A 26,739-nucleotide genomic window follows, 5' to 3' on the forward strand; every position below is an offset into this window, starting at 1 on the left:
TGGTCTGAATCGCTGCAAGTGGCTCTGGGCTCCCTGGCTTGGATGCATCCAATCAACCCCCGTCTGGAGGGGCTGGCCAGATCTGGGCGGGTTGCACAGGGGTGCCTGACTCACTGCCCAAAATCTTCTGGTGTTATTGTTGTTATTCCTATTTCACATATTTTCAACTTGAAAGAACCCCCATGCTAGGGAACGAACTCCCATTTCACAGAATCACGGAATCATTAGGTTGGAAAAAACCCACTGGATCATTGAGTCCAACCATTCTTATCAATCACTAAACCATGCCCCTCAGCACCTCATCCACCCGTCCCTTAAACACCTCCAGGGAAGGTGAATCAACCTCCTTTCAGGAAGTTGTAGAAAGCAATGAGGTCTCCCCTCAGCCTCCTCCAGGCTAAACAACGCCAGCTCTCTCAGTTGCACCTCGGAAGACTTGTTCTCCAGCCCCTTCACCAGCTTCGTTGCTCTTCTCTGGACTCACTCCAGAGCCTCAACATCCTTCTTGTGGTGAGGGGACCAGAACTGAACACAGGATTCGAGGAGCGGTCTCACCAGTGCTGAGTATAGAGGGAGAATAACCTCCCTGGACCTGCTGGTCATGCCGTTTCTGATACAAGCCAAGATGCCATTGGCCTTCTTGGCCACCTGGGCACACTGCTGGCTCATGTCCAGTCGGCTGTCAACCAACACCCCCAGGTCCCTCTCCTCCAGGCAGCTTTCTAGCCAGACTTCTCCCAGTCTGTAGCACTGCATAGGGTTGTTGTGCCCCAAGTGCAGGACCCAGCATTTGGCCTTGTTAAACCTCATGCTATTGGACTCTGCCCAGTGGTCCAGCCTGTTCAGATCCCTTTGCAGAGCCTCCCGACCCTCCAGCAGATCCACGCTTCCACCCAGCTTAGTGTCATCTGCAAACTTGCTGAGCCCTGGGGACACCACTTGTAACTGGCGTCCAGCTGGATTTCACACCATTTCCCACCACTCTCTGGGCCCGGCCAGCCAACCAGTTGTCCACCCAGGAGAGTGTGCGCCTGTCCAGGCCAGAGGCTGACAGCTTCTCAAGCAGAATGCTGTGAGAAACTGTGTCAAAGGCTTTACTGACATCCAGGAAGATCCATCCACAGCCTTTCCCTCATCCAGTAGGTGAATCACTTTGTCATAGAAGGCGATCAGGTTAGTTTGGCAAGACCTGCCTTTCATGAACCCGTGTTGACTGGGCCTGATCACCCGGTTCTCTTGCATGTGCTTCATGATAGCACTCAAGATCACCTGTCCCATGACTTTCCCGGGCACTGAGGTCAGACTGACAGGCCTGTAGTTCCCTGGGTCCTCCCTGCGACCCTTCTTGTAGATGGGCACAACATCAGCCAGCCTCCAGTCCAGTGGGACTTCCCCTGTCTTCCAGGATCGCTGGAAGATGATGGAAAGGGGTTTGGCCAGCACATCCGCCAGCTCCTTCAATACCCTTGGATGAATCCCATCCGGCCCCATAGACTTGTGGGTGTCTAGCTGGGCAAGCAAGGCTCTGACCACCTCCTCTTGGATCATGGGAGCCTCATTCTGTTCCTCTAACTCCTGGGTTTGTACACAGAGGGAACAACTTTCCTTACTATTAAAGACTGAGGCAAAGAAAACATTAAGTGCCTCAGCCTTGTCCTCATCCCCTGTCACTGTTGTTCCTTCTGCATCCAATAGGGACTGTATGGTCTCCCTAGTCCTCCTTTTATTGTTAATATATTTATAGAAAGATTTTTTTGTTATCTTTCACAGACTTTACCAATCTGATTTCTAGTTGGGCCTTAGCCCTTCTGATTTTTTCCCTGCACAATCTCACTTCCTCCCTGTAGTCCACCCAAGATGCCGACACTCTCCCAGTCCCTGAAATACCAGGGGAAGCCAAGCTTCTGCTTTATGCTGAGTCATGGGTGGCCCATGCTACCAGGCAAAGGAAAGCCAATCCTCAGTAGGTTTTCCTTAACATTTACCTACCTCCTTCATCTCCCATGCTTCTAGAAATAAAGGTTATTTTTCCTTTTGCCCCTCTCACCCTGCCTTCAGGTGTTCACTGCTTCACTATGCTACTTCCTCCTTGCACGTATCCACTTCCAGGGACAAGGTTACTACAGCTGGTTCCTGTCTTTTATGGAGAGGGACCTTGAGTGGAAACCATCAGAGTCATGGAGACTGAAGGACTTGTGCAAGTAGAATGTCCAGATGGGCTTATAAGTTCCTTCCCTGTCAAAGTGTCTGGACCTCAGGAATGTGATTTCTAGCCTCTGCTGTCCTTCATGTGTTTGATGACCATAGCAGTAGATCAGGCTCTGTGAGCCTCTGGATCAGGTTCACTTAACGCTGTGCCTTTCTGTTCAACCATGTGCCCAATCCAGAAGTATTTATTGAGATACAGTATTTGATTTGCTCTGAATGGACTATGCCTTTAGTTGGATTCCAAATTGCTTTTGGTCACGTGTGAGATTTGCATGGGAGTTTCAATTGACAGGCTCTTGTCTCATCCTTCATGTGGGAGTCACGCCGAAGGCTGAGGGCATGATGGATGCATCCACCCACCCTTTCTTGTTTGACATGCACTAAGAGACACCCATAGGGGCAGATGTTGAGACAATGTCATCTATGCTACAATTTGGCTCATTTCCATTCCATTCTGTTCCAGCAGCCTTGAAATATCCAATAATCACATCATACCTTTGTGGTCCAGCAGCCAAGCTAGCATTGAAGGTCAAGGAAGACTGCACCTGCTCATGTCTTCAACACCCACTCAGGCAACACACCATCAAAGGCCCTGCAGATGAAGGATGAAGCAGACAATTGTTGTGAGAGAGGCGGCCAGAGTCAAGACCACACCCAATGTGAGTTTAGAATCTTGCTCCGTTTATTGCGTGTACTTCACCAATTTTTATACACCGTGTTACAGTCTACGCATAAGGTGCCTATTGGTCTGTGTCCACTATTCACGCACTAATTGGTTAGCAGTTGCTAAGCTTGCTCTGTTCTTGTTCCTGCCTTGTGGTTAGCTGTGCTGCTTACTACATTACCCACCTCGCCTTGCTACAAGCCAACTTCCTCTAAATGTCAAAGTTGTTCCGGGGTTGAGGCGCTGCCACAATGTCTAGCCTTAAAGAGCCAGCGTCCTGATGCCCTTTCCTTCTTACCCAATCCTCTACAGACAATTTCATTGCAAAACCAACGGTCAAGTCCTCCAAGCTTTTGTAGTGTTCACCTGCAGGAACAGGGCTGTACAGGCAGTAGAGACTTGCAGTTAGAAAGATCCCTCCATGTCTAGGAGCCACCAGGTCAATGGCCACACTAGGGTTATCGTCAGCTGGCTGAGAAGTTGACTTTTACTCTGGATTAACCAAAATATAGGGAATATTGGGTTCACTCATACTTCTTCCACCTCTGCTGTTGTACTGACAACTAGACATGGGTCTTTACCCAGAAGAGATGAGATCATAGTTTTGTCCCTGATGTATGACACCAAAGTAGCAACGAGCAACATAGGCACACCAGAGCACTCTGCATTTAAGAGATGTTTTCACCTTGTTCTGTGAGGTACATATCATATCCTAGTGGTTAAAGCTCTGAAGTCAAATTGTAGCATAAATGATGTTGTCCCTTGAATTGAGATCTATATTCTTGTCCCTGCTCATTGGTTCATGAGATATGACCAAATCATTTAACCTTGGTGTTTCTCAGAATTTCCACTTGTGAGATACAGAGGCTGCAAACTGTTGCTCGTCCTGAGAGCTGAAAGCAGAAGATGGAAATACTGTACCCCTAAATGAACACTCTTCACAGCAACTTTCCAAAATACATAAGGGTCACAAAAATTATCAAAGGGCTGGAACACCTCTCCTGTGTGGACAGGATAAGACAGTTGGGGTTGTTCAGCCTGGAGAAGAGAAGGCTCCATGAAGACCTTATAGCAGCCTTTCAATACTTAAAGGGGGCTTATAAGAAAGATGGGGACAGACTTTTTAGCAGGGCCTGTTGCGATAGGGCAAGGGGTCATGGTTTTACACTAAAACAGGATAGATAGAAGGAAGAAATGTTTTATGATGTGGGTGGTGAAACACTGGCACAGGCTGCCCAGAGAGGTGGTAGAAGCACCATCCCTGGAAACATTCAAGGTCAGGTTGGACAGGGCTCTGAGCAGCCTGGTGTCATTGAAGATGTCCCTGCTCACTGCAGGGGGGTTGGACTAGATGACCTTTAAGGTCCCTTCCAACCCAAACCATTCAATAATTCTGTGATGATGCAAAGAGGAAAAACGATACAGCAAAGCCCAGAGGCTGACTGTGGAGGTGTCCCCATGATGGGTGCAGTGCTGGTGGGCTGTTCTATCACTTGCAAGGTGCAGCAAGTGTCTGCTGGGCCTGGGATATCCTCCACACACCCCATTTTACACCTTGTCTTATGTGACTAGCCCTGGCCATGGCTGAAGACGTTGAACTGGCTAGTTCAGCTAGACATGCCTTTCCAGGTCAAATGTTACAGTGATTGTCTGGAGAATGAACTGAAACAACTCACGGAGCACTTTATTTTATGAGATCTTGACTTTGCATTCATCTGTCAAAATAAAAGACCAAGTGATGATGCTCACAATAAGAAAGCTGGGAAATAATAAGCAGAACTATGACTTTTCAATACTACATCAGCTTTAGCTTAATTGTTTTACTTTTCACCTCTTGCTGAGGTAACTTTAGCCCTCATTCAATGCAAAAAAACCCCAAAACACAAAAACCCAAGAAAAAACATAACAGAAGGATGCTTTCATATGTGTCATTCACCCAGAGCTCTAGGGTGGTAGATGCAGAGTGGGGAGTAGTCTGAAGGTTAAAATAGAGATGAGAGATTAGAGGTTAAAACCCCTTTACTGGGGTTTGCTGATGCTGTAAATCCATCTTTAGGGATCAGAAAAGCTGCAGCCACATAAAGCAAAGTGCTAACCTCGTATAAACCTGATGCAATGTGGTCCTGCTGGCGTTGTTCATCTGGTTGTACCACTCTCACTTCACATAAATCCCTGTGCAGCTGGCACAAAGCCAGTCTTAAACACATGTGCTTGCATAAACTCAGAGTGCTGGAGGTAATGTGTCAGAAACGCAGTTATGTGGCCACTCTTGTTCTGGTCACATTTGGATGATCAGTAATGCCCAGATTAAGGAGCAGAATCACAGCCCCAACCTGCCCTTGGATGGAGGATCTGTGGGTGAGGGTAGAGCTAGCTCCTTCCCAAATTAAAACATTGATGTCCAACCTCAAGGCTGCTCCTGGCCAGCAACATGATGTCCTTCTTGCTCCATGCCCACAGCACCTAATTTCAGGCATGTCCCCAGGTATGAGCACCTCCATCTCCATAGACATCCATGGACATCTTCCAACAGAGCAGTGGTGGCCCTGGGACCTCACATATCATTGTGCTCTGTATGGTTTAGCTACAGTTTCCACTCTTCCCTCCTTGGAAATCACCTTACAGAAATCTCTTTCATTTAAGAGGCTCAGACATTAGCTGGCTGAGACAGTCTGAAGTCCTGATTTCCCAGTGGCCCATGGGACATGTGTCCCTCCTTTCTTCCTTATAAAAGGATTTCTCTGGAAATTAAAGATTTCTGAAATCAATCTGTTCTAGTTAATTATACTCTTGCTTTGGACCACATCTCCAGCGTAATCAGTTCTAAATTTTCTAATGATATACTGCAACACAGTAAATTACAGTATGATTTGGCCTTTTTTTCCTAATGTTGCTGAGCGGTAACTGAAGACTGCAATAAAGAAGAGTCAAACAATGTAACTTTTTGCTGCTAATGATCCAGTGGGTCTCTTCCAACCTGGTTATTCTATGATTCTATGATTCTATGATATGTGAAATATGCTCCAAGTAACAACTACTGATAAAAGATAGTGTCTATAATGGCTGATGTACTGCAAGGGAAGGTGGTAAAACTCCACCATCTTGAAGTCATGGTTTCCACATGGGAAAACCATTTTCAAACGGATTTCCACTGGGCTTATGGTGCAGAGCCATGATCCCAGTCTCATTTAGGTGATGCTCAGTATATGACTTGTTCCTCATCCTCCCCAATCCTCCCCAAAGCATCCATGGGGGCTTGTCTTGCAGATTGTTTGCAAGTCCATTAGGTGAATGGACCCTTTTATCCATGCAGCCCTCAGGACTATGTGGTGGTTATGGGTTGGCAGCTTCAGACAATTCAAAGAGGGAGTCCTTGGAAAAGCATTTGCTTCATGCTGGTTGTACTTTGCTTTCACTGTTTACTGGTGTAAAGTTGCCCCAGCAGAGCTTTATTCAGTCTGCAAATGGTAGCTCACATGCTGGTCTGCAAGAGATTCTGGAGGCAACGTGGTGAAGTGCCACGGCGGGAGGAACCATGCGGTCAAATCAATATGATTGATAAACCAAGGTCATCTTTATTCAAAAAGAGTCAGGTTATATACTTTCTTTCTACTTGATTACATCATCGTATTATAATTGCATTGGTTAGTAACAGCATACAAATACATGTTCATTGGCTATAGTCATATTGCCCCCTATGTTAATATTCATTAACTACTACGTGCTATTTTGTTTCTAACATCTCGCTATAGTTTCTATGTTCAAGGACACAACGTCTTGTTTTGGTTACGGTGTTCTAGGCCATGTGCTGACTTATCTTAGAGTTAGGCTTAATGTGATCAAAAAGAATTGCTTGTACAGCCAGCTGCTCTTAGCTCATCGTTTAACAGGGAGATTGTTTATACAGCTCCTTCAAGGGAACATGTCCTTGTTCACTTAACCATTTCCCAACAGTGAAGTACTAGCTTAAGATGAATTAATAAAAAAACATCTATACATGGAAACAGTATTTGCTTTATATCGTCTACATGTGTTTAAAAATACAACCTGGTTTACTTGGCACATGGTTGGAGACAAGATGTCAAGGTGGGGATACAGCTTTGGTGGTTCTGGGACAACTGATTGCTGTTCACAGCAAGAAGTGATGGATAGAGCTTCTCCTGTGTCATTTATTTGTACAGTAGTATGGACTCACATGGTGACTTTTCAGGACAGACATAAAGAGAAAGACCTTAGCCCAAGCAGCCTATGCACAAGAAACAATGAGAGGTGTTGTGCTGGGGATGACAGCAAGGCCTGTATTGGACCTGAAATTCGAGCCCATGGTGGGAGAGGTCTACCCCCTGTGACCCCACTGTGTCACCAGGCTTTGACAAGGAGGATGTACCTGCCCAGTCTTTGCACATTTGCAGTGAGTCATTGTACAAATTTTTGGATGGTTTAAAGATGAAACAAATCAAAACCTGAAACACTTGAGAGGCTCAGGTAGGTCTTATGATTAACAGGGAAGTCACTGCTGTGTCACGTTTACCAACCAAGGTCTCTATCATCAGCTTGGTGAAAAAGCCTGGGAAGTTCTCTTCATCATGCTGACTGGACCAGCATCATAAACTGCCAAATTGCTCCTGATGATGAATCTGACAATCCCTTTTTTTTTTCCCTAAACACTTGGGTTTCTGAAAGCCAAGAGGTTCCTGAACCTTGTGACAATGTCAATCAAGTCTGAAAGTGTGATGGAAATCTGAGGGTGAATTCAGTTCCTGCTTTCAGAGATGCAAAAAGTTGGGGGGGGGGGCGAAGACATGAATTAGCAGCTGTCCTGGAGTAGAGGTAGGTTGAGCTGTGCCATGACTTGTACTTCCTGAAGGACTCTGTGGTGAGAACAAGGGTGTGCTTTGCTGTCCAGGCTGGGGCAGTGGTCTTTTGGTGGCCAGGCTTTTGAGATGCTCATTAGGTCAGCGAGCAAGGAAAAGGAGGACTGAGCAAGACTCTACCTCAATGTTTAAGACATTCTGTGCAAAGGGATGTTGATGTCCCCATCGCAGCTCTGGCATGTGCCTGGTGCCATATGCAATAGTGAGATATTTACTGCAGAGGATGGGAAGCCATTTGAACTGAAACAAGAGGGGGTGTCCTTACACTCTCCACCCACCCACAGCTCAGCCTGTAGGCACCATTGGGAGACAGAGGCTCTGAGCTCCTTCAGCCAAGAGATGTTGAGCCCAATGTCGTGGGCAGATGCTCAAAGCTCTTGGCCCCATCACTTTTAGTTTTGTGTCTGTGCAGGGTTAGTGCTAAAGGAAGGGAGGTTGAGGCCCACTGGGTGTTAGAGCAGCTTTGAGAGTAAAATCTGGCTGGTTTCATTAGCTTTCAGCAACAGTGAAATGTTTGCAGTCTTTCTTCATATCAGATGGGAACAAAGCAGCAGAAGTAAGAGATGATATGGGTGCTGTCAGTTACCAAGGTTAAAACACACATGGGAAAAAGGAAAAAAAAATCTCATATATTGCAACTAACTATTATTTTTTCACTAGTGGCAATGCTTAGGACTGGCATTACCATGGATGTATTTATATCATCTGCCCTGTAGAAAATATGTAACTTATTCTGAGGCATGTGCATACCTGGAGCTGGGCCAACAGAGACCTCTGGGGAGTTGCTGTGCGAGAGTTTAGGGAGGGGTCCCTGTTATTCCCTACAGCTGCCCAGATGAGAATGTCAATCTGAATATGCTAAAAATTAGGAAAAATCACATTCTAACCCCAAAGGTATCTGTTTTGCACAAGGCATCCTGCAAAGAAAAGAGCAGGACAGCTTAGGGTCCCATCATTCAACCAGTGAAGGGACATAACTGACGCCCAGTATCACACCTACTGAAGCTTATTAGTTTGGTTTAGAGTCAATCTCCAGTGGAAACTGGGTCAGAAAATAAGTTTTGCCTCCCATCAGCAAGGTAAGCCAAGGCTGAGAGCTTGCAAGAGGAAGGAAAATAGAAAATAAAGCTGTTGTAAAATGGGTCCAGTGAAAAAAAACAGAAACCAGGTGTCAAGGGCAACCAACTTTCTTGATCCTGATGGGAGCTGGGACAGCTGGGAGGGTGGTGGGACCCTGCAGAGCAACAGGTAGGCAAGGTGCTTGTCCGAGGTGGTTGCTGGGGCTGAGGGGAAACATTGGTGCCAACAAACAAAACCCCTGGAGATGCCACAGCACCCCAAAAGGCCCCACTGGAAGTGGTATTTACTCATTCCCCTGAAAGTACAGGCCCTGTGGTTTGATTTTTTTTCCAGCCCAGCATGCCATAAGGAAGCTGGGATGAATTTCGTGGTTGGAGAAATTTCTGCTTTTAATAAGTGATCAAGAGCGAGCAGTGGGACAGAAAGGCTTTTTGCAGTGACTTGCTGCCTGCAAGCTCCCCAGTCGAACCACTTCCAGTGGTGAGATGAAGTTGAGTGGGGCTGGAGGCAGGACATTGCTTCCACAGGATGGGCTGTTAAGGGCTTAGTGCCTCCACAATCTGGCAAAGGGGATTGCTTTCATCTTCCCGTCTGCAATATCTGGAGCCTGGATTCATAAAACTTTCACTGTTACTTTAACCTTTCAGGCCCTTTTTTTAGGGTTTTGTAGGGAAATATGAGGCTGCAGTTGGTGGAGCACTGATCCCATGCAGCTACATCGCTAGTTGGAGGCACTGCCAGCTCTTTCTGCTGCCAGTGGAGAGAGGGACAGCAGGGCTTCAACGTGGGTTGAACTGGGATCATCCCTTGGAGACCTCTGGCCTGAGAGAAGCTGTTGGGCTGAACCACTAGCAGGTACTGATGTTTTAGTGGGTATTCTATAAAAACAATATTTCTTGGGACTTTTGGCATCTTTTGCAAGAATGCACCACCACCCTTGGCAGTGCGGCTCTGGGATTGGACTGATTTTCAGCAGTGAACTCCAATGCTCCTAATCCAAAGCCTTTCAGCTCTTGGAGGTCGTGCTAAGGTCAGGAGGCAAATTTCTCACCTGGGACATACTTTTGTTGCAGGAAAATCAGACCTCCAGATAGGGACCTGCTTTGTTACAGGAAACCAATCTCCAAATACAGAACTGCTTGCACCTTAGGAAACTCCAGAAAGATGGAGACAGGGCGATTTTGGTGTTCAGAGATCAGAAACTTCAACTACATTCACCTACATCCAATGCAGGTGAATAGCCCAGTAAAACAACTTCAGCTGAACCAATAAGGGGCACAGGATCATGATAAGGCAGAATTCAAGGAATGTCAAAAATGGGCCTGGAAGTGGATATGGTTGAAATGAAGAGCAGGAAACCACACAGAACAGCAGATCTCAGTCATATCATAAAAGCATAGAATCATAGAATCGCTAGGTTAAAAAAGACCTCTTAGATCATCGAGTCCAACCATTCCTATCTGCCACTAAACCATGTCCCTGAGCACCTCATCCATCTGTCTTTTAAATACCTCCAGGGATGGTGACTCAACCACCCCTGGCGGAGCTTGAGGCCATTCCCTCTTGTCCTGTCCCTGTCACTTGGGAGAAGAGGCCAGCACCCTCCTCTCTACAACCTCCTTTCAGGTAGTTGTAGAGAGCAATGAGGTCTCCCCTCAGCCTCCTCTTCTCCAGGCTAAACAACCCCAGCTCTCTCAGCCGTTCCTCATAAGGCCTGTTCTCCAGCCCCTTCACCAGCTTTGTTGCTCTTCTCTGGACTCGTTCCAGAGCCTCAACATCCTTCTTGTGGTGAGGGGCCCAGAAATGAACACAGTATTCGAGGAGCGGTCTCACCAGTGCCGAGTACAGAGGCAGAATAACTTCCCTGGGCCTCCTGGTCACACCGTTTCTGATACAAGCCAAGATGCCATTGGCCTTCTTGGCCACACTGCTGGCTCATGTTCAGTCGGCTGTCAACCAACACCCCCAGGTCTTTCTCCTCCAGGCAGCTTTCTAGACAGACTTATCCCAGTCTGTAGCACTGCATAGGGTTGTTGTGCCCCAAGTGCAGGACCCGGCATTTGGCCTTATTAAACCTCATGCCATTGGACTCTGCCCAGTGGTCCAGCCTGTTCAGATCCCTTAGCAAAGCCTCCCTACCCTCCAGCAGATCCACGCTTCCACCCAGCTTAGTGTCGTCCGCAAACTTGCTAAGGGTGCACTCGATGCCTTCATCCAGGTCATTGATAAAGACATTGAACAGGGCTGGACCCAGCACGGAGCCCTGGGGAACCCCTCTTGTCACTGGCGTCCAGCTGGATTTAACACCATTTCCCACCACTCTCTGGGCCCGGCCATCCAAACAGTTTTCCACCCAGGAGAGTGTGCGCCTGTCCAGGCCAGAGGCTGACAGTTTCTCAAGCAGAATGCAGGGAGAAACTGTGTCAAAGGCTTTACTGAAGTCCAGGAAGATACATCCACAGCCTTTCCCTCATCCAGCAGCTGAGTCACTTTGTCATTGAAGGTGATCAGGTTAGTCTGGCAAGACCTGCCTTTTGGGAACCCATGTTGACTGGGCCTGATCACCCGGTTCTCTTGCATGTGCTTCATGATAGCACTCAAGATCACCTGTCCCATGACTTTCCCTGGCACTGAGGTCAGACTGACAGGCCTGTAGTTTCCTGGGTCCTCCCTGCGACCCTTCTTGTAGATGGGCACGACATCAGCCAGCCTCCAGTCCAGTGGAACATCCCCAGTCTTCCAGGACTGTTGGAAGATGATGGAAAGGGGTTTGGCCAGCACATCCGCCAGCTCCTTTAATACCCTTGGATGAATCCCATCTGGCCCCATAGACTTGTGGGTATCTAGTCGGGCTAGCAGGGCTCTGACCACCTCCTCTTGGATCACAGGAGCCTCATTCTGCTCCTCTAACTCCTGGGTTTGTACACAAAGGGAACAACTTTCTTTACAATTAAAGACTGAGGCAAAGAAGGCATTAAGTACCTCAGCCTTTTCCTCATCCCCTGTCACTGTTCCTCCTTCTGCGTCCAATAGGGACTGTATGGTCTCCCTAGTCCTCCTTTTATTATTTATATATTTATAGAAGGATTTTTTGTCATCTTTCACAGACTTTGCCAATCTGATTTCTAGTTGGGCCTTAGCCCTTCTGATTTTTTCTCTACACAATCTCACTTCCCTCCTGTAGTCCACCCAAGAGGCCTGTCCCCTCTTCCAGAGCCCATAAACATTTCTCTTCTTCTTGATATCACTCAAGATCTCTCTGTTCAACCAAGCTGACTTTCTCCCCTGCCAGCTTTTTTTTCCGGAACATGGGGATGGCTTTCTCCTGAGCTGCTAGGACTTCCTTTTTGAAGAGCTACCAGCCCTCGTGGGCTCCCTTGCCCTTAAGGACTGTCTCCCATGAGACTTTGCCAACCAGCCTTCTGAACAGTTCAAAGTCTGCCCTCTGGAAATTTAATGCTACTGTCCTACTAAGCATCCTTTTCACTTCACCTAGAACAGAAAACCCTATCATCTCATGATCACTTTGTCCTTGGTGTCCACCTACTGCCACATCCCCACAAGGCCTTCTCTGTTCACAAACAGCAGGTCCAGGAGGGCACCTTCCCTTGTTGGTTCATTTACCAGTTGTGCAAGGACGTTGATTTCCACGCACTCTAGGAACCTCCTAGACTGCTTCCTTTCTGCTCTATTGTACTTCCAGCAGATATCTGGAAGATTGAAGTCTCCCACAAGAACAAGAGGCATTGATCTAGAGACTAACCCCCTGTTGTTTATAGAAGAGCTCATCAGCTGCTTCTCCCTGGCTGGGTGGTCTGTAACAGACTCCCATCACAAAATCTACCTTCTGGTGGGCTCCTCTGATTTTAACCCACAGTCACTCAACCTCCTGATCGCCACAATCCATCTCAACAGTGTCCAAGTCCTCCCTTACAAAGAGGGCGACCCCGCCTCCTCTCCTACCCTTCCTATCCCGCCTGAAGAGTTTGTACCCCACCATAGCTGCACTCCAGTTATATGAGTCGTCCCACCACGTTTCTGTGATGGCAACAACATCATAGGCTCCTTGCCCTAGAGCAGCTTCCAGCTCTTCCTTCTTCTTCCCCATGCTGTGTGCATGGGTGTAAAAGCACTTCAGCTGAGCTGCCGAGCCTTCAGCCCTCTTAGAGGGAACAGAGTTCATTCCCAATTGCCTGGTCACTGGAGTAGCTAGCGCCAGAGTTCCAGTATCTCCCTTATCACCCCCAGGTGTGTTTTCCCCCACTTTCTGTGTGGTGATGTACTGGTGGTCCTCACCAGCACACCCTCTCCCAATCACCATTGCCCCACGTCCAGGTTCGTTCCTGTCTAGCCTGGTCTCATCCCCCTTCACATCTAGTTTAAAGCGCGATTTATGAGCTTAGCTAGGTTTCTAGCAAGGGCTTTAGTCCCCCTAGGAGACACACATGTCCCATCCTTAGCAAGAAAGCCTGGGGGTGCGTGAGCCACCCCATGATCAAAGAAGCCAAAGCCCCTCTCGTCACACCAGGCTCGGAGCCAGGCCTTAATCAAATTCTTCTTCCTGGCTTCCTGCTCCTCTCTGTTTAGCCTTGGGATGGAGCAGAATACTCTCTGAGCCCCAGAGCCCTCCATCATTTTCCCAATGGCCCTGAAGTCTTTCTTGATGGCTTTGGTCTTTTTGTTTACTAGATCATCGTTACCAGTTTGGACTATCAGAGGACAGTAGTCTGTCTCGTGGACCAGGGAAGGAAGTTTTCTAGCTACCTCCTTCACTGATGCCCCCAGTAAGCAGCAGACCTCTCTGTGGGGCGTGTCCGGTCTGCAAATGGGTCCCTCAGTTCCTTTTAGGAGGGAGTCCCCTACAACAATCACCCTCCTCTTCTTCTTGATGGAGGATGTTTTTATCTTTTTCTGAGGATGGTGCGGCCTAGGGAAAGATTCTAGGCTGTGGGAGCCATCATCCTCATCCTCAGGATTGGATTCCACCTGCAGCACCTGGTACTTGTTCACCAGGAGGATCTGGGGTTTTGATGTCTGGGTGAGGGGAGCAGGTTTCCTTCGTCTGGCAGGAACTTGCTGCCATTCCCCATCTCTTGTGACCCCAACCTTGCAGTTTGCAGGTGGATGGTGTTTGGACACACCAGCTCCAGCAGCCCGCTGAGTTAGTGAGAGGGCACTACTCCACTGGTCTATCTCCCTCTCACACTCCCTGATGGTCCTCAGCCTCTTTACCTCCTCCCTTAACTCCTCCACCATGTGAAGGAGTTCCCCCACTCGAGGGCAGCCTTCGCAAGTGGAGCCAGTACCAGAGGCACGAGCTGGTGTGGGAGGGGGGCCCTGCCTGCAGCCCAGGGTCTGGGGAGCTGCCTGCACCCCCTGTGGCTCCGTCTGGGTGGCAGCATCCATCCTGCCTGCTGCAGCACACGGAGCAGCTTTAATCTTCTGCCGGGTGGCCACCATGGTCCTCGGTGTCTTCTGTCTAGTCTCTATGTCCTCTCTGCGCCCTGTCCGCTCGAACTGCCGCTCGAACTGCCCCGCACGTCTTTGCCATGCTCCTGTTCGCCGTGCTCCCAAGGGACCGTTTAAATCTCCCGCGGTAGCCGCCAGGACCACCCCCTCCTGTGAGGCACCGCGCGGGACCAGCGTGTGGGGGCTGTCAGGACCCCCGCCCCCGCCTGGGTTTTACTGGGATTTTCCCGGCTCAGGGAAGCTCCCACTGTAATGAGTAACAGAAAGTAATTTGCTGATCAAGCCAACTAAAGGAGCAGCAATCTTTCTGTTTCAAAGCACAGGAACATCTTGTTTGGTAAGAAAGACAAAGCCACAATGCTATCTTAACTAAATGCTAAAAGTTAAGTATCTACTGAATTTACAACCAAGCCTTCTGAAACCTCCTGAAGCAAGAGTTAAGAGCAACAGATTAGCCAGCTCAAAGAATGCGGCCTTGTGCAATTAAGGAACAAATGGCCCAGAGATAAGGAGGAAGAGGAGTTAGGAATTGTTTGATGAGAAGCCGGACTACAACCTTGAAGACTGCTGAACTGAGACAACTCTGTAAACTTAGCTGATATATATTATCTGGCCATATGGAGATTGCATGTACCCTAGAGGAAGGAGGGGGGCATCTTCAAAGATGTGACACGAACTCAGGGGGGGATAAAAAGGGTTGCTCAGCTTACCTAACTTTGCGAGCCTTGGTGGAGCTGCGACTCCCCGGCCGCCCAGCGCTGCTTTTGCTTTCCTATCTAAATAAATAGTAAATTGATCCACGTTTGGACTTTGTGTTGTTAACTCAGTTATAACACCACCACCTCAAAATGTCCACCCCACCACAGAACTCACCGTCCTGCTGCCGGGTGCTGCCGAAGAAGCAGTTGAAACAATATGTTGAGCAGACCCTACTCACAGGGAAGTCTGCTGCCCCCCAGGAGCCCGGGTTAGGGATATCGCTAGGAAACTCCCCAGTCTGGTACAGCCATAAGGCTACTACCCATTACTGCTCTTCCACGTGGGAGGTGACGAAGCTGCAGTACGTAGACCAAGGGTGATCAAAAGAGATTTTAGGCCCTTGGGATGACTAGTGAGGGAATCTGTGGCCCAGGTGATTTTTTTCTTCTCTCCTTCCAGTTACGGGCAGTGACACAGGAAGGATCAGACAGGTCCAGTCTATTAATATACAGCTCCGTGACTGGTGTCACTGTAATAACTTCAGGTTTTTTTGACAGTGAGATGGCCTACATGACACCTGGCTTACAGGCATCAAATGGGAGCCACCTTTCTAAAAGTGAAGGGGGAGGGGGTTAATATCAGGCTTCCCTGTGACAAGCTGCAGGACAATACGCAATGGTTAGAGGGATGTGGTGCTAGTATGGGCCCTCCACCTGCTGCCCCAGGGCATGCTGGGGATGACACAGCACAGTTGAAGTCTTCTGGAGATGAGCAGGAGTCTCCTGAGGTAGTAGAGCCAGGAAGGGAACTTCCATGGAACACCTTAAGGGAAATAAAGGGTCTTCCACTAAGAAGGTGACACGGCCAACAGCCCAGCTGAAGCGCCTCTACACAAACGCACGCAGCCTGGGTAACAAACAGGAGGAGCTGGAAACTACTGTGCTGCTGGAAAGCTATGACCTGATTGCCATCACTGAAATTTGGTGGGATGAATCCCATGACTGGAGTGCGGCTATTGATGGCTACAGGCTGTTCAGAAGAGAGAGACGGGGGAAAGAGGGGTGGAGGCATTGCCCTCTATATCAGGAAAGGGATAGAGTGTGAGGAGCTGTCTGAAGAATAGCCACAAACAAGTTGAAAGCTTGTGGGTCAGAATAAAAGACCGAGGCAACAAAATGAGCCTTTGGTTGATGTCTACTACAGGCTACCAGATCAAGAGGAGCCTACTGATGAAACCTTCCTCCAGCTACAGGAGGCTTCACGCTCACAAGCTCTTGTCCTGCTGTGGGACTTCAACTACCCTGACATCTGCTGGAAAAGTACACAGCAAGCTGTAGGCAATCCAGGGGGTTCCTAGAGTGCATCAAAGATAATTTCTTAACCCAGGTAATAGACACCCCTACCAAGGGGATGCAATACTGGACTTGATGGTCACCAATTTCAAGTGAGCTCATCAGTGATGTCAAGATCGGAGGCAGCCTGGGCTGCAGTGATGATGCACTGGTGGAGTTCAAGGTCCTGAGGGATATGGGACAGGTGAGGAGTGCAGTCAAGACCCTAAAATTTAAGAAAGCAGACTTCCAACTCTTCAAGGAGTTAGTCAGTAGGACCCCCTGGGATATGCTTCTCATGGACAAGGGAGAAGAACAGAACCGGCAGATATTTAAGGATGCTTTCATAAACCACAAGAGCATTCAGTCCCCAGATGTAAGGAATCAGGCAGGGAAGGGAAGAGACCAGTGTGGCTGAGTCGAGAGCTACTGGTCAAACTGAAGAGGGAACGGCACATGCAGTGCAAGCAGGGACAGGGAACCTGGGAAGAGTATAGGGACGCTGCCCGGTTGTGTAGGGATGGGGTCAGGAAGGCCAAGGCGCAGCTAGAGCTGAACTTGGCATGGGAAGTGCAGACTAACAAGAAGGGCTTCTACAGGTATGGCAACCAGAAAAGGGAGGTTAAGGAAAATGTACCCCCACTGATGGTTGGAAATGGTGATCTCGTATCAACAGACAAGGAGAAGGCTGAGGTATTCAACAACTTTTTTTGCCTCACTCTTCATCTCCTCTCCTCACCCCTCCTGGGTCAAGGGAGAACAAGATGGTGACCAGCGCGGGTAAAGCCTCTACCACTGTAGAGGAGAATCAGGTTCGTGACCACCTGAGAAACCTGAACATATATAAGTCTATGGGACCTGATGACATGCATCCCAGAGTCCTGAGGGTATTGGCTGATGTGGCTGCCAAGCCACTCTCCATGATATTTGAAAAGTCATGTCAGTCTAGAGAAGTCCCTGGTGACCCAGACAAGCGGAAGAAGTGAGCCTATGTGAATCTCATGAGGTTCAACAAGGCCAAGTGCAAGGTCCTACACCTGGGTTGGGGCAATCTGCAGTTTCAGTACAGGATGGAGGATGCTGTGATTGAGAGCAGCCCTGTGGAGAAGGACTTGAGGGTGCTCATTGATGAGAAGCTTCACATGAGCCGGCAACGTGCGCTCACAGCCCAGAAGGCCAACCGTTTCCTGGGCTGCATCAAAACAAGTGCTACAGACTAGGAGATGTCTGGCTAGAAAGCTGCCTGGAGGAGAGGGACCTGGGGGTGTTGGTTGACAGCCGAATGAACATGAGCCAGCAGTGTGCCCAGGTGGCCAAGAAGGCCAATGGCATCTTGGCTTGTATCAGAAATGGCGTGACCAGCAGGTCCAGGGAGGTTATTCTCCCTCTGTACTCGGCACTGGCGAGACCATGAATCCTGTGTTCAGTTCTGGGCCCCTCACCACAAGAAGGATGTTGAGGCTCTGGAGGAAGCTCAGAGAAGAGCAACGAAGCTGGTGAAGGGGCTGGAGAACAGGCCTTAAGAGGAACAGCTGAGGGAGCTGGGGTTGTTTAGCCTGGAGAAGAGGAGGCTGAGGGGAGACCTCATTGCTCTCTACAACTACCTGAAAGGAGGTTGTAGAGAGGAGGGTGCTGGCCTCTTCTCCCAAGTGACAGGGGACAGGACAAGAGGGAATGGCCTCAAGCTCCGCCAGGGGAGGTTCAGGCTGAACATTAGGAAAAAATTTATCATGGAAAGGGTCATTGGGCACTGGCAGAGGCTGCCCAGGGAGCTGGTTGAGTCACCTTCCCTGGAGGTGTTTAAAGCATGGGTGGACGAGGTGCTAAGGGGCATGGTTTAGTGTTTGATAGGAATGGTTGGACTCGATGATCCGGTGGGTCTCTTCCAACCTGGTGATTCTATGATTCTGACTCTAAGTGTGGCCAGCAGGTTGAGGGAAGTGATTCTGCCCCTCTATTCCTCTCTTGTGAGACCTCATCTGAAATATTGTGTCCATTTCTGTAATCCTCAACATAAGAAGGGTATGGAACTGTTGGAACAGGTCCAGAGGAGGGCCACGATGATGATCAGAGGTCTGGAGCACCTCTGCTATGAGGACAGGCTGAGAGAGTTGGGCTTGTTCAGCCTGGAGAAGAGAAGGTTCTGAGGAACCCTAAGGAGGGCCTACAGGAAAGCAGGGGAGGGACTTTTTACAAGGCGTGTAGTGACAGGACGAGGAGGAATGGCTTTAAATTGGAGAGGGGCAGATTTAGACTAGACATAAGGAAGAATTTCTTTACAGTGAGGGAGGTGTGGAACCAGAAGAGGTTGCCCAGGGAAGTTGTGGATGTGGATGCCTGGAAGTGTTCAATGACAGGTTGGATGGGCCTTGAGCAGCCTGATTTAATGGGAGGTTTCCCTGCCCATGGCAGTGGGCTGGAATTAGATGATCTTATTGGTCCCTTCCCACCCAAACTATTGTATGATTCTATGAACACTGAGCCCTGGGGAACACCACTTGTGGCCAACCTCTAGCTGGATTTAACTCCATTCACCACCACTCTTTGTGCCCAGCCTTCCAGCCAGTTTTTAACCCAGATGAGATGATGCCTGTCCAGGCCAGTGTCAGCCAGTTTCTCAAGCCGAATACTGTGAGAAACAGTGTCAAAGGCTTTACTGAAGTCCAAGTACACAACAGCCACAGCCTTTCCCTCATCCATTAAGCAGGTTACCTTGTCATAGAAGGTGATCAGGTTAGTTTGGCAGGACCTGCCTTTCATGAACCCATGTTGACTGGGCCTGATCACCCAGTTCTCTTGCATGTGCTTCATGATAGCACTCAAGATCTCCTGTTCCATGACCTTCCCGGCACTGAGGTCAGACTGACAGGCCTGTAGTTCCCTGGGCCCTCCCTGCGACCCTTCTTGTAAATGAGTGTAACATCAGCCAGCACCAATGGGAGGCTCCAATGGGGCTGGAAGAGAGCACTGAAATCAGCTAATCTACCACTAAACACAAGGGCAATTCTTAAACCACCTGTGACTGGTGTTTTTCCAAACTGTTCTTCAAAATCTTAAATGCAACTCTACTATTTGTTCAGGCAATTTTTCCAGGCCTTAATTATCCTCTCACTGGCAAACTGCCCTCTGTCACCCAGGCTACATCTTCCTTCCTGCAGTTTAAGTCTATGACAGCCCTTGTCTGTGATTACGAAGAGTTTATTTCCTTTCATGACCACCTGAGGAACCTGAACATATATAAGTCTATGGGACCTGAGGAGATGCATCCCAGAGTCCTGAGGGAATTGGCTGATGTGGCTGCCAAGCCACTCTCCATGATACCTGAAAAGTCATGGCAGTCAGGAGAAGTCCCTGGTGACTGGAAGAGGGGCAACATTGTGCCCATTTTAAAAAAGGGTAGAAAAGACGACCCTGGGAACTACCAACCTGTCAGCCTCACCTCTGTTCCTAGGAAGATCATGGAACAGATCCTCCTGGAAGCTCTGCTAAAGCACATGGAGGATGGGGAGGTGATTAGAGGCAGCCAATATGGCTTCACCAAGAACAAGCCCTGCCTGACCAACTTAGTGGTTTTCTATGATGGGGTAACCACAGAAGTGGACACAGGTAAAGCAATGGATGTGATCTATCTGGACTTCTGTAAAGCCTTTGACATGGTCCCCCACAACATCCTCCTCTCTAAGTTAGAGACGTATGGTTTTGATGGGTAGACTGTTCAGTGGATAAGAAACTGGTTGGATGGTCACATCCAGAGGGTAGTGTCCAATGGCTCAATGTCCAGATGGAGATCTGTGACAAGTGGTGTCCCTCAGGGGTCCGTACTGGGACCAGTGCTGTTTAATATCTTCATCAATGATATCGACAGAGAGATTGAGTGCACCCTCAGCAAGTTTGCAGATGACACCAAACTGAGTGGTGCAGTTGCCACACCAGAAGGACGGGATGTCATCCAGAGGGACCTGGACAGGCTGGAGAAGTGGGCCTCTGAGAACCTCTTGAGGTTCAACAAGGCCAAATGCAAGGTCCTACACCTGGGTTGGAGCAATCTGTTTTCAGTACATGATGAGGGATGACATGACTGAGAGCAGCCCTGCGGGAAGGACTTGGGGGTGCTGATTGATGAGAAGCTCAACATGAAGTGGCAATGCGCACTTGCAGCCCTGAAGGCCAACCATATCCTGGGCTGCATCAAAAGAAGCGTGTCCATCAGGTCAAGGGAGGTGATTCTCCCTCTCTGCTCTGCTCTCACCTGGAGTACTGTGTCTAGTTCTGGAATCCCCAATATATGAAGGATATGGAACTGTTGGAATGGGTCCAGAGGATGGTCATGAAAATGATCAGAGGAATGGAAGGAATGGAAAACCGCTGCTATGAGGACAGGCTGAGATAGTTGGGCTTGTTCAGCCTGGAGCAGAGAAGGCTTTGGGGAGACCTTATAGCAGCCTTCCAGTACCTGAAGGGGGCCTACAAGAATGATGTGGAGTAACTTCTTACTAGGGCCTGTAGTGATAGGACATGGGGGGATGGCTTTAAATTGGAGAGGGGCAGATTTAGATTAGACATTAGGAAGAAATTCTTCACAATGTGGATGGTGAGGCACTGGGACAGGTTGCCCAGGGAAGTTGTGGATGCCCCCTCCCTGGAAGTGTTCAATGCCAGGTTGGATGGGGCCTTGAGAAGCCTGATCCAGTGGGAGATGTCCCTGCCCATGGCAGGAGGGAGTTGGGACTGAATGATCTTTAAGGTCCCTTCCAACCCAAACCATTCTATGATTCTATTATTCTAGTCTATTCCCTTTCTCTCAGTAGCTATATTTTATGATTTAGTATGTCCCCTTGCTGTTTTTTCTTCTCTAGACTAAACAATCCCAGGTCCTTTGAGCTTCCTTTTTGGATATCTTTTAATTTTCAATGCGCTTTACACACTCTCCTCCAGAATATCTCTACTACTAGTTCACCACCTTTATTACTAAGTTATTATCTTGCATTCATTAGACATTACTTATTCAGGTAAATGCTATTTATTATATCATCTTCATTCTTCTCATTATTAGAGAATATAATAGCTGTTGTCCAGACATCTGCCAGCTCTTTATGGCTTTGCAGAGCTGAGTAATAGGTGTGTTAAGAGCAGTTATTCTCAGCACCAAATTGCAATAGGATCATACAACCAGCTTAGTGGTTCCCAGTCTTCCCAACCACTGGTCAGACATACTTGAGGACCCCATTCACAAAGAGCTGTAAAACATGCATTAGAAATTTGTGGTTTCTGAGGTCTACATAGTTTTGAGGAACCTCTGGACTGGTCCAGTCCCAGCTTGCAGTGTCCTGTGGAAAATCAGGGTGAAATCCCCAGATTTCTGCTGGGCAGCGAGGTGGGAGGAGATGAGGTTTCCACTGAGTAGACGTTATTCTGGAGTCAAGGCATCTCTGCTAATGATGGGCTGAGCAGTGAATTGCTCTCAGAGCTCTGCTTTCTGGGGCAAACACATCAAATCTGGGAAGGGGTGGCTGATTCCAGGGCAGTTTGGGCCTCTGAGATGTTCAGTCATGTCCTGTGAGCCTTTTGCTTGAGAGGGAAAAGATACTCCGGCATTAGGGAAATGGAGGGGGAATGTGGGGAACAGAAGGCTGGCAAGGAGGCATGAATTTCCCTGTGGGATACTGGTGGCTTTGTCACTCCTTGCTTCACCTTCATCCTCTTTTTTTCCCTCTTTTTCCTTCCCTCAGGCCAGGACAAGATCTTTTATTTTATAAGTTCCAGGTACCATTGAGAAGTGACCCTTAGACCAGGTTGTTTTAGGTGAGCAAAACCCCTGCCGGTCGCTGTATATTAATTATTACTTCCGATGTCCTGCTTTTCAGCCTTGAGAAACTGTTCTATATTGGGTAATTCCCTTTTTTTTTTTCCACGAATGGACAACAGTCAAAATATAACTTTTCCCAGGCTTAAAAACCATTTTCTACCAAAACTGCAGGTTGGAGACAAGAGACCTCTTTGGAAAGGGGTCCATGGATAGAGGGATGCCCATGCAAATGTCCCACATCAGCAGCATAGATTAATCTGCACCAGTATTTGGGAGCAATATTTCACAGTGATATTAATGGTCTGGCAACAGGAGACAACAGAGGCTGGCTGTTATGACACCAAGCACTTCAGCCTCTGGAGACCAAGTGAGAGACCTTTACTCAACTTCCTGTTAACCATTTAGTTTTAATTAAAGGTATTCACCAGTCAACTATCACTGACCAGCTGGGAAACTAAATGGATGGCCCCTAACCATCATATCCACCTTTTTTTTTTTTATATAATCTGGCCATTTTTGCTATTGCAGAGGACAGGAAGAGATGAGTGCAAAGGAGGTGCTTAGGAAAAGAGGTATGAGGTTGTACTGGAGCTTTTAGGGAGGAAAGCGAAGAAAAACTTTATGCTGCAGTGTGCACAGAGATGAAAGATTTCAGTTCAGTCTGAACTTGAACCCTCTCTCTGTGAATTATTGCGAATGGCCAGTGCACACATCCAAGAAGGAGGGTGAATGCATCACCTCAGTTTCCCCCAAGTGGTCCCAATGCCACCTGGCTGTCCCAAAGGACTGGGGACCTCAGGCTGATCATGTCAAAGGGCTGCAAACCCTGCTCTGAAGGTGTCCCTGCATTCCCTACTGGCACTGACATCTGGCCCTTGTGAGTGGCTCTACCCCTCTGGGGGCAAGGGTGTGGGGTGGAGAACTGCACTGGACACAACTAGGACACACACAGCAGCAGGTTGCCAGCTGGCCCTTACCTCCTTCCTCTACCTTATCTCTACTTCCAGTAGAAATTAAATTGGGAATGGGCGCCTTGGGGCCAAGGCAGGGAGTTAGAAATGGAGCAGTAGATGGGGGCAGCTGATAACCCCGTTTCCTGGAGATGGAGCATTTAGGCAAAGACTCCTAGAAACAGTTCCCAGGAATGGTGAAACTGATATTGGTGAGATCAAAAAAACCAAACAACCCCAAACCCTCTGCAGCACTGAATTCCTCATCTGCCTGCAAAATATCTGGCACTGAGATCCTATATGACACCTCAGAGGCAAAACAAAGTGGGGAGAGACCCTGAGAACCTGGGTTGACACTGTGAGGCTGAGAAGGATGGATGATTCTTGTGGCCAAAGCTGCAGCTCCGGTGAACTGGGAGTGAACAGGGCAGCTTGTGCACCTGAAGCAGCTGGAGATCAAGACCTGTCCTAAAAAAACACCTTGAGGTAGCAGGGACAGGTAACTGCCCGCAGGTTGAGTGATATGGGTCAAGCCATGGTAAATACTACTTGGAGGCAAGCACAGGTATGGTCTCCTGAGACCAGTGAGGCAAATATGGGAGGGATTTGCACCAGGGCAACCCACCACCATTTGCCCTCATCCCATGTATAGGTGGTTCCACGTGGTAGGGTGGAAATCACACCCTGGTGAGACCTTGGGCTGATGTGGGGTTGGAGTTTGTACACATAAGGGTTACAGTAAGAGACAGAGACCCTGGATGAGAGTGGGTGGTAAGTGCAGCAATGCCCTGCCATCTGGGCTCCCTTCCATGCTCATCATGGGACTCCCAGCAAATCCCCCAGGTCGATTCCATCTCTGGGATGCTGGGAACCTATCCTTCCCTCCAGCACATCGGGTTTTTCATGGTTTAAGGTGCCAAAGTTCATTGACAGTCCTGGTGGCTCAGGCACACTCACAGCCTGTGCCACCCTTCATGGGACAATGCAGGTCACCTAATGAGGAGGAAAGAAAACAAGGTGCAATACGAATAAAGCCACATCATACACATATATAAAACTTTTTTTGGGGAAAAAAAAATATCACCCTCATGACACATCCAATGTAAACACCAGAGGTTATAACACTGCTAGTAGATGTTAGCCATTTTTATTTCATGGAGCAGTCATATTTGATGATGAAACTGTCTGAAGCTTCATGGAGACAAATGGCACATTTCCCAGTAGTCCTTGAATGGCTATCAATCAAATGTGTCATAGTTATATATTTTATATAAAGAATATATACAGGAGAATGCATCCATGCAATGATTGTAAAAACCACAAGGGAGATGAGCACTTGCAAGTCTCCATATGCAGCACAATCCCTCTCCCAAATGTTTCATCATCCCCAAAAAATAAGACTGCATTTATCTGCAGGAAATCAGCACAAAATCTTGTTTTCTAACAAATACATCATATTTTTTTGTGCTTTAAAAGAACAATGCATACCTGAGAATGTGTGTTTGATTTCTTGCATGACTTGTAAAATACAGCCCCAGGGATAGAAGTTATCTTAGCTGTAAAACAATCCATGAACTGGATTTCATAACCGTTGTCATCTTTCTCTCTTCAGAGCAACATTTTACAGCATTTGTCCTTAAATCAGTTTTTCATCAGATGACCTATGTAATTAACCACCAGACAGGTTTTTGCTAACCCATCTCTTAATGCAGTTTTTCCTCCCACCCTCATGTGTGTAGCCACTGATTTACCAACTCTGGCCTCTTCCATACTTGCTCTGAAAGGTGAATTTGAGCTTTTTTTGGAGTTCAAAATTTAAAACTATCAAAAATGCAATTTCAAAATTGATGTCTGCATTTGAAGGGTGCTCTTCTCCCCCCAGCACACTGGTGGTATTAACTACTGGGAGATGTGGTGTTGCTTCTCTGTCTGTGGGGCTGATGGACAAGGATAAATGCCTGGAGGTTTCTGTAGGATCAAGGGCTGGGATGGGAGATTTTTAGGGAAACAAGCCCCAGCTATGGTCCCTAATTACCCAGGAGGGTTTGGAGAGGACATGGTATGTGAAGAGGATGTTCCTGTAGGGCTACTGGAGGGGGATGAACTTCTGGGAGCCAGAGTACGTCCATCTCAGTATTATGGGCCCCTCTGCTCACCTTTTCTGCCCTTCTGCCCGCAGTGAAGGTCTCAGTCATCATAAGCAACATCCATGTTGGTAAATTAGATGTAGCCAAGGTCACGTAGTGGAGAGTGTCCCATGTCCTTAATGTAACTGAGTTGATCCATGTTGTTTGCTTCTATTTTCATAACCCCTTGTGTTTTATTTTCCCCAGAAAGCCTGTTTCTACTACAGCTCCCCAGTGTGGCACACTCAGGCTGAGTCCCTTTCCCAGGGGACAACAGTGTCCCCACACCTGATCTTTCTTGTACTTACACAGGTAGATGACAGGTCCTATCAGGCAAGTGCTACTTGTGACATGGGGTATCGCCTGATCCATCCTTCTGCACCAAAGCAGGACCAATTGCACCGGCACCCTTCCTGGAGGAGTTGGTCCAACCTGCTCATAAATCCTCCAGTGATGGAGGACAGATTGCCCACTACCTCCTCAGAATGTCTTGTGATGGATGACAAGGTCATTCCTGGATGTTTGCATAGGGCCGCAAATTAGAAATACATAACCCTCCTGTTTAGTCCCTCTCTGGACAATCACCAGATGTTGCTTTGGGTTATTTTGGTGATAGCACAGGGGAGAAAAATAACCTGCCTCTGAAAAGATGATCCATTAGGGACTATTTTTTTTTTTTGTTGTTATTTCTCCTGGGTCCTTCCTGTAATTTCTGCTGCAGCATCAACTGGATGGGAGACAGTCTTGCAGCAAGCAAGACAAATCACTGCTGGTAATTGAGGGATAAAATCAAACCTGTCTTCCAAAGCTACTCCTTCCCAGGACCCATACCTAAACCACCCCATGAACCACCCTGACCTACAGCCAGACCTGTTATGGGTGTGCTGGAGCCAGTTTGGCTTATTCCACTGAATTCCAGTTTGTGAGCATCCATACCGGCTTCAGAAAGACCTTATCTACACCAGGGTTGGTCTGGGAGCAGCCAAGCCAAGAACAGGGATGGTCCCTGGGCCCCCTTGACCACCAAGCAATATTAAATAAGAAAATAGCCTGCAGCAAACACAAGGTTTTGGAGCAGATGGATAGGCATTGTTGCAGATCTGAAGCTTTCAAATGCAGGAGCATTTATCTGAATTCCTCACGGCTGCCCAAACCCAGGCAGCAGCAAATAAAGAAACCCTATGGATCAGCGTAAGTTTGCTTGGCTTTCCTAAAACACAGCAAAACTGAAAATAGCTGGGATGTTCTCCTATTTCAGCAGCTTCACTTCTGATACTGAATGATAAGGGGAGTTTTTAAATACTCATGCTGGTGGCAAAAAGGATAACAAAGGTAAATCCTAAGTGACAAAGCGATTTAATGCTTAATATATAGAATCAGATTCATAGAATCATTTAGGCTGGAAAAGCCTTTAAAATCATCAAGTCCAAACATAAATGAATTAATACCATAGAAATAGCATTGCTGCCATGTTTGCAAGCTGAACTGTAGCTTAAATGATTATTGCTCTGAGTGCAAGAGCAATAACAACA

The 26,739-nt window shown here is 47.9% G+C and overlaps 1 protein-coding gene and 1 long non-coding RNA gene across 2 annotated transcripts in view; one reads left to right on the forward strand and one right to left on the reverse strand.

The window, feature by feature from the left end:
- The window catches only part of LOC138733840 (uncharacterized), a 252,031-nt gene that overhangs the window by 130,064 nt on the left and 95,228 nt on the right, over positions 1-26,739 (forward strand). The gene's annotated exons all lie outside the window — the stretch shown is intronic.
- The window catches only part of LOC138733828 (CBP80/20-dependent translation initiation factor-like), a 259,905-nt gene continuing 235,942 nt past the window's right edge, over positions 2,777-26,739 (reverse strand). Inside the window, exon 12 of the mRNA XM_069881324.1 lies at positions 2,777-2,800. Within this exon, the coding sequence (XP_069737425.1) occupies positions 2,792-2,800 (9 nt within the window). The 3' untranslated portion in view covers positions 2,777-2,791. The remainder of the gene's footprint in view (positions 2,801-26,739) is intronic.

The sequence above is a fragment of the Phaenicophaeus curvirostris genome (genome assembly GCF_032191515.1).
Source record: "Phaenicophaeus curvirostris isolate KB17595 chromosome W unlocalized genomic scaffold, BPBGC_Pcur_1.0 scaffold_35, whole genome shotgun sequence".
Lineage (NCBI taxonomy): Eukaryota > Metazoa > Chordata > Aves > Cuculiformes > Cuculidae > Phaenicophaeus > Phaenicophaeus curvirostris.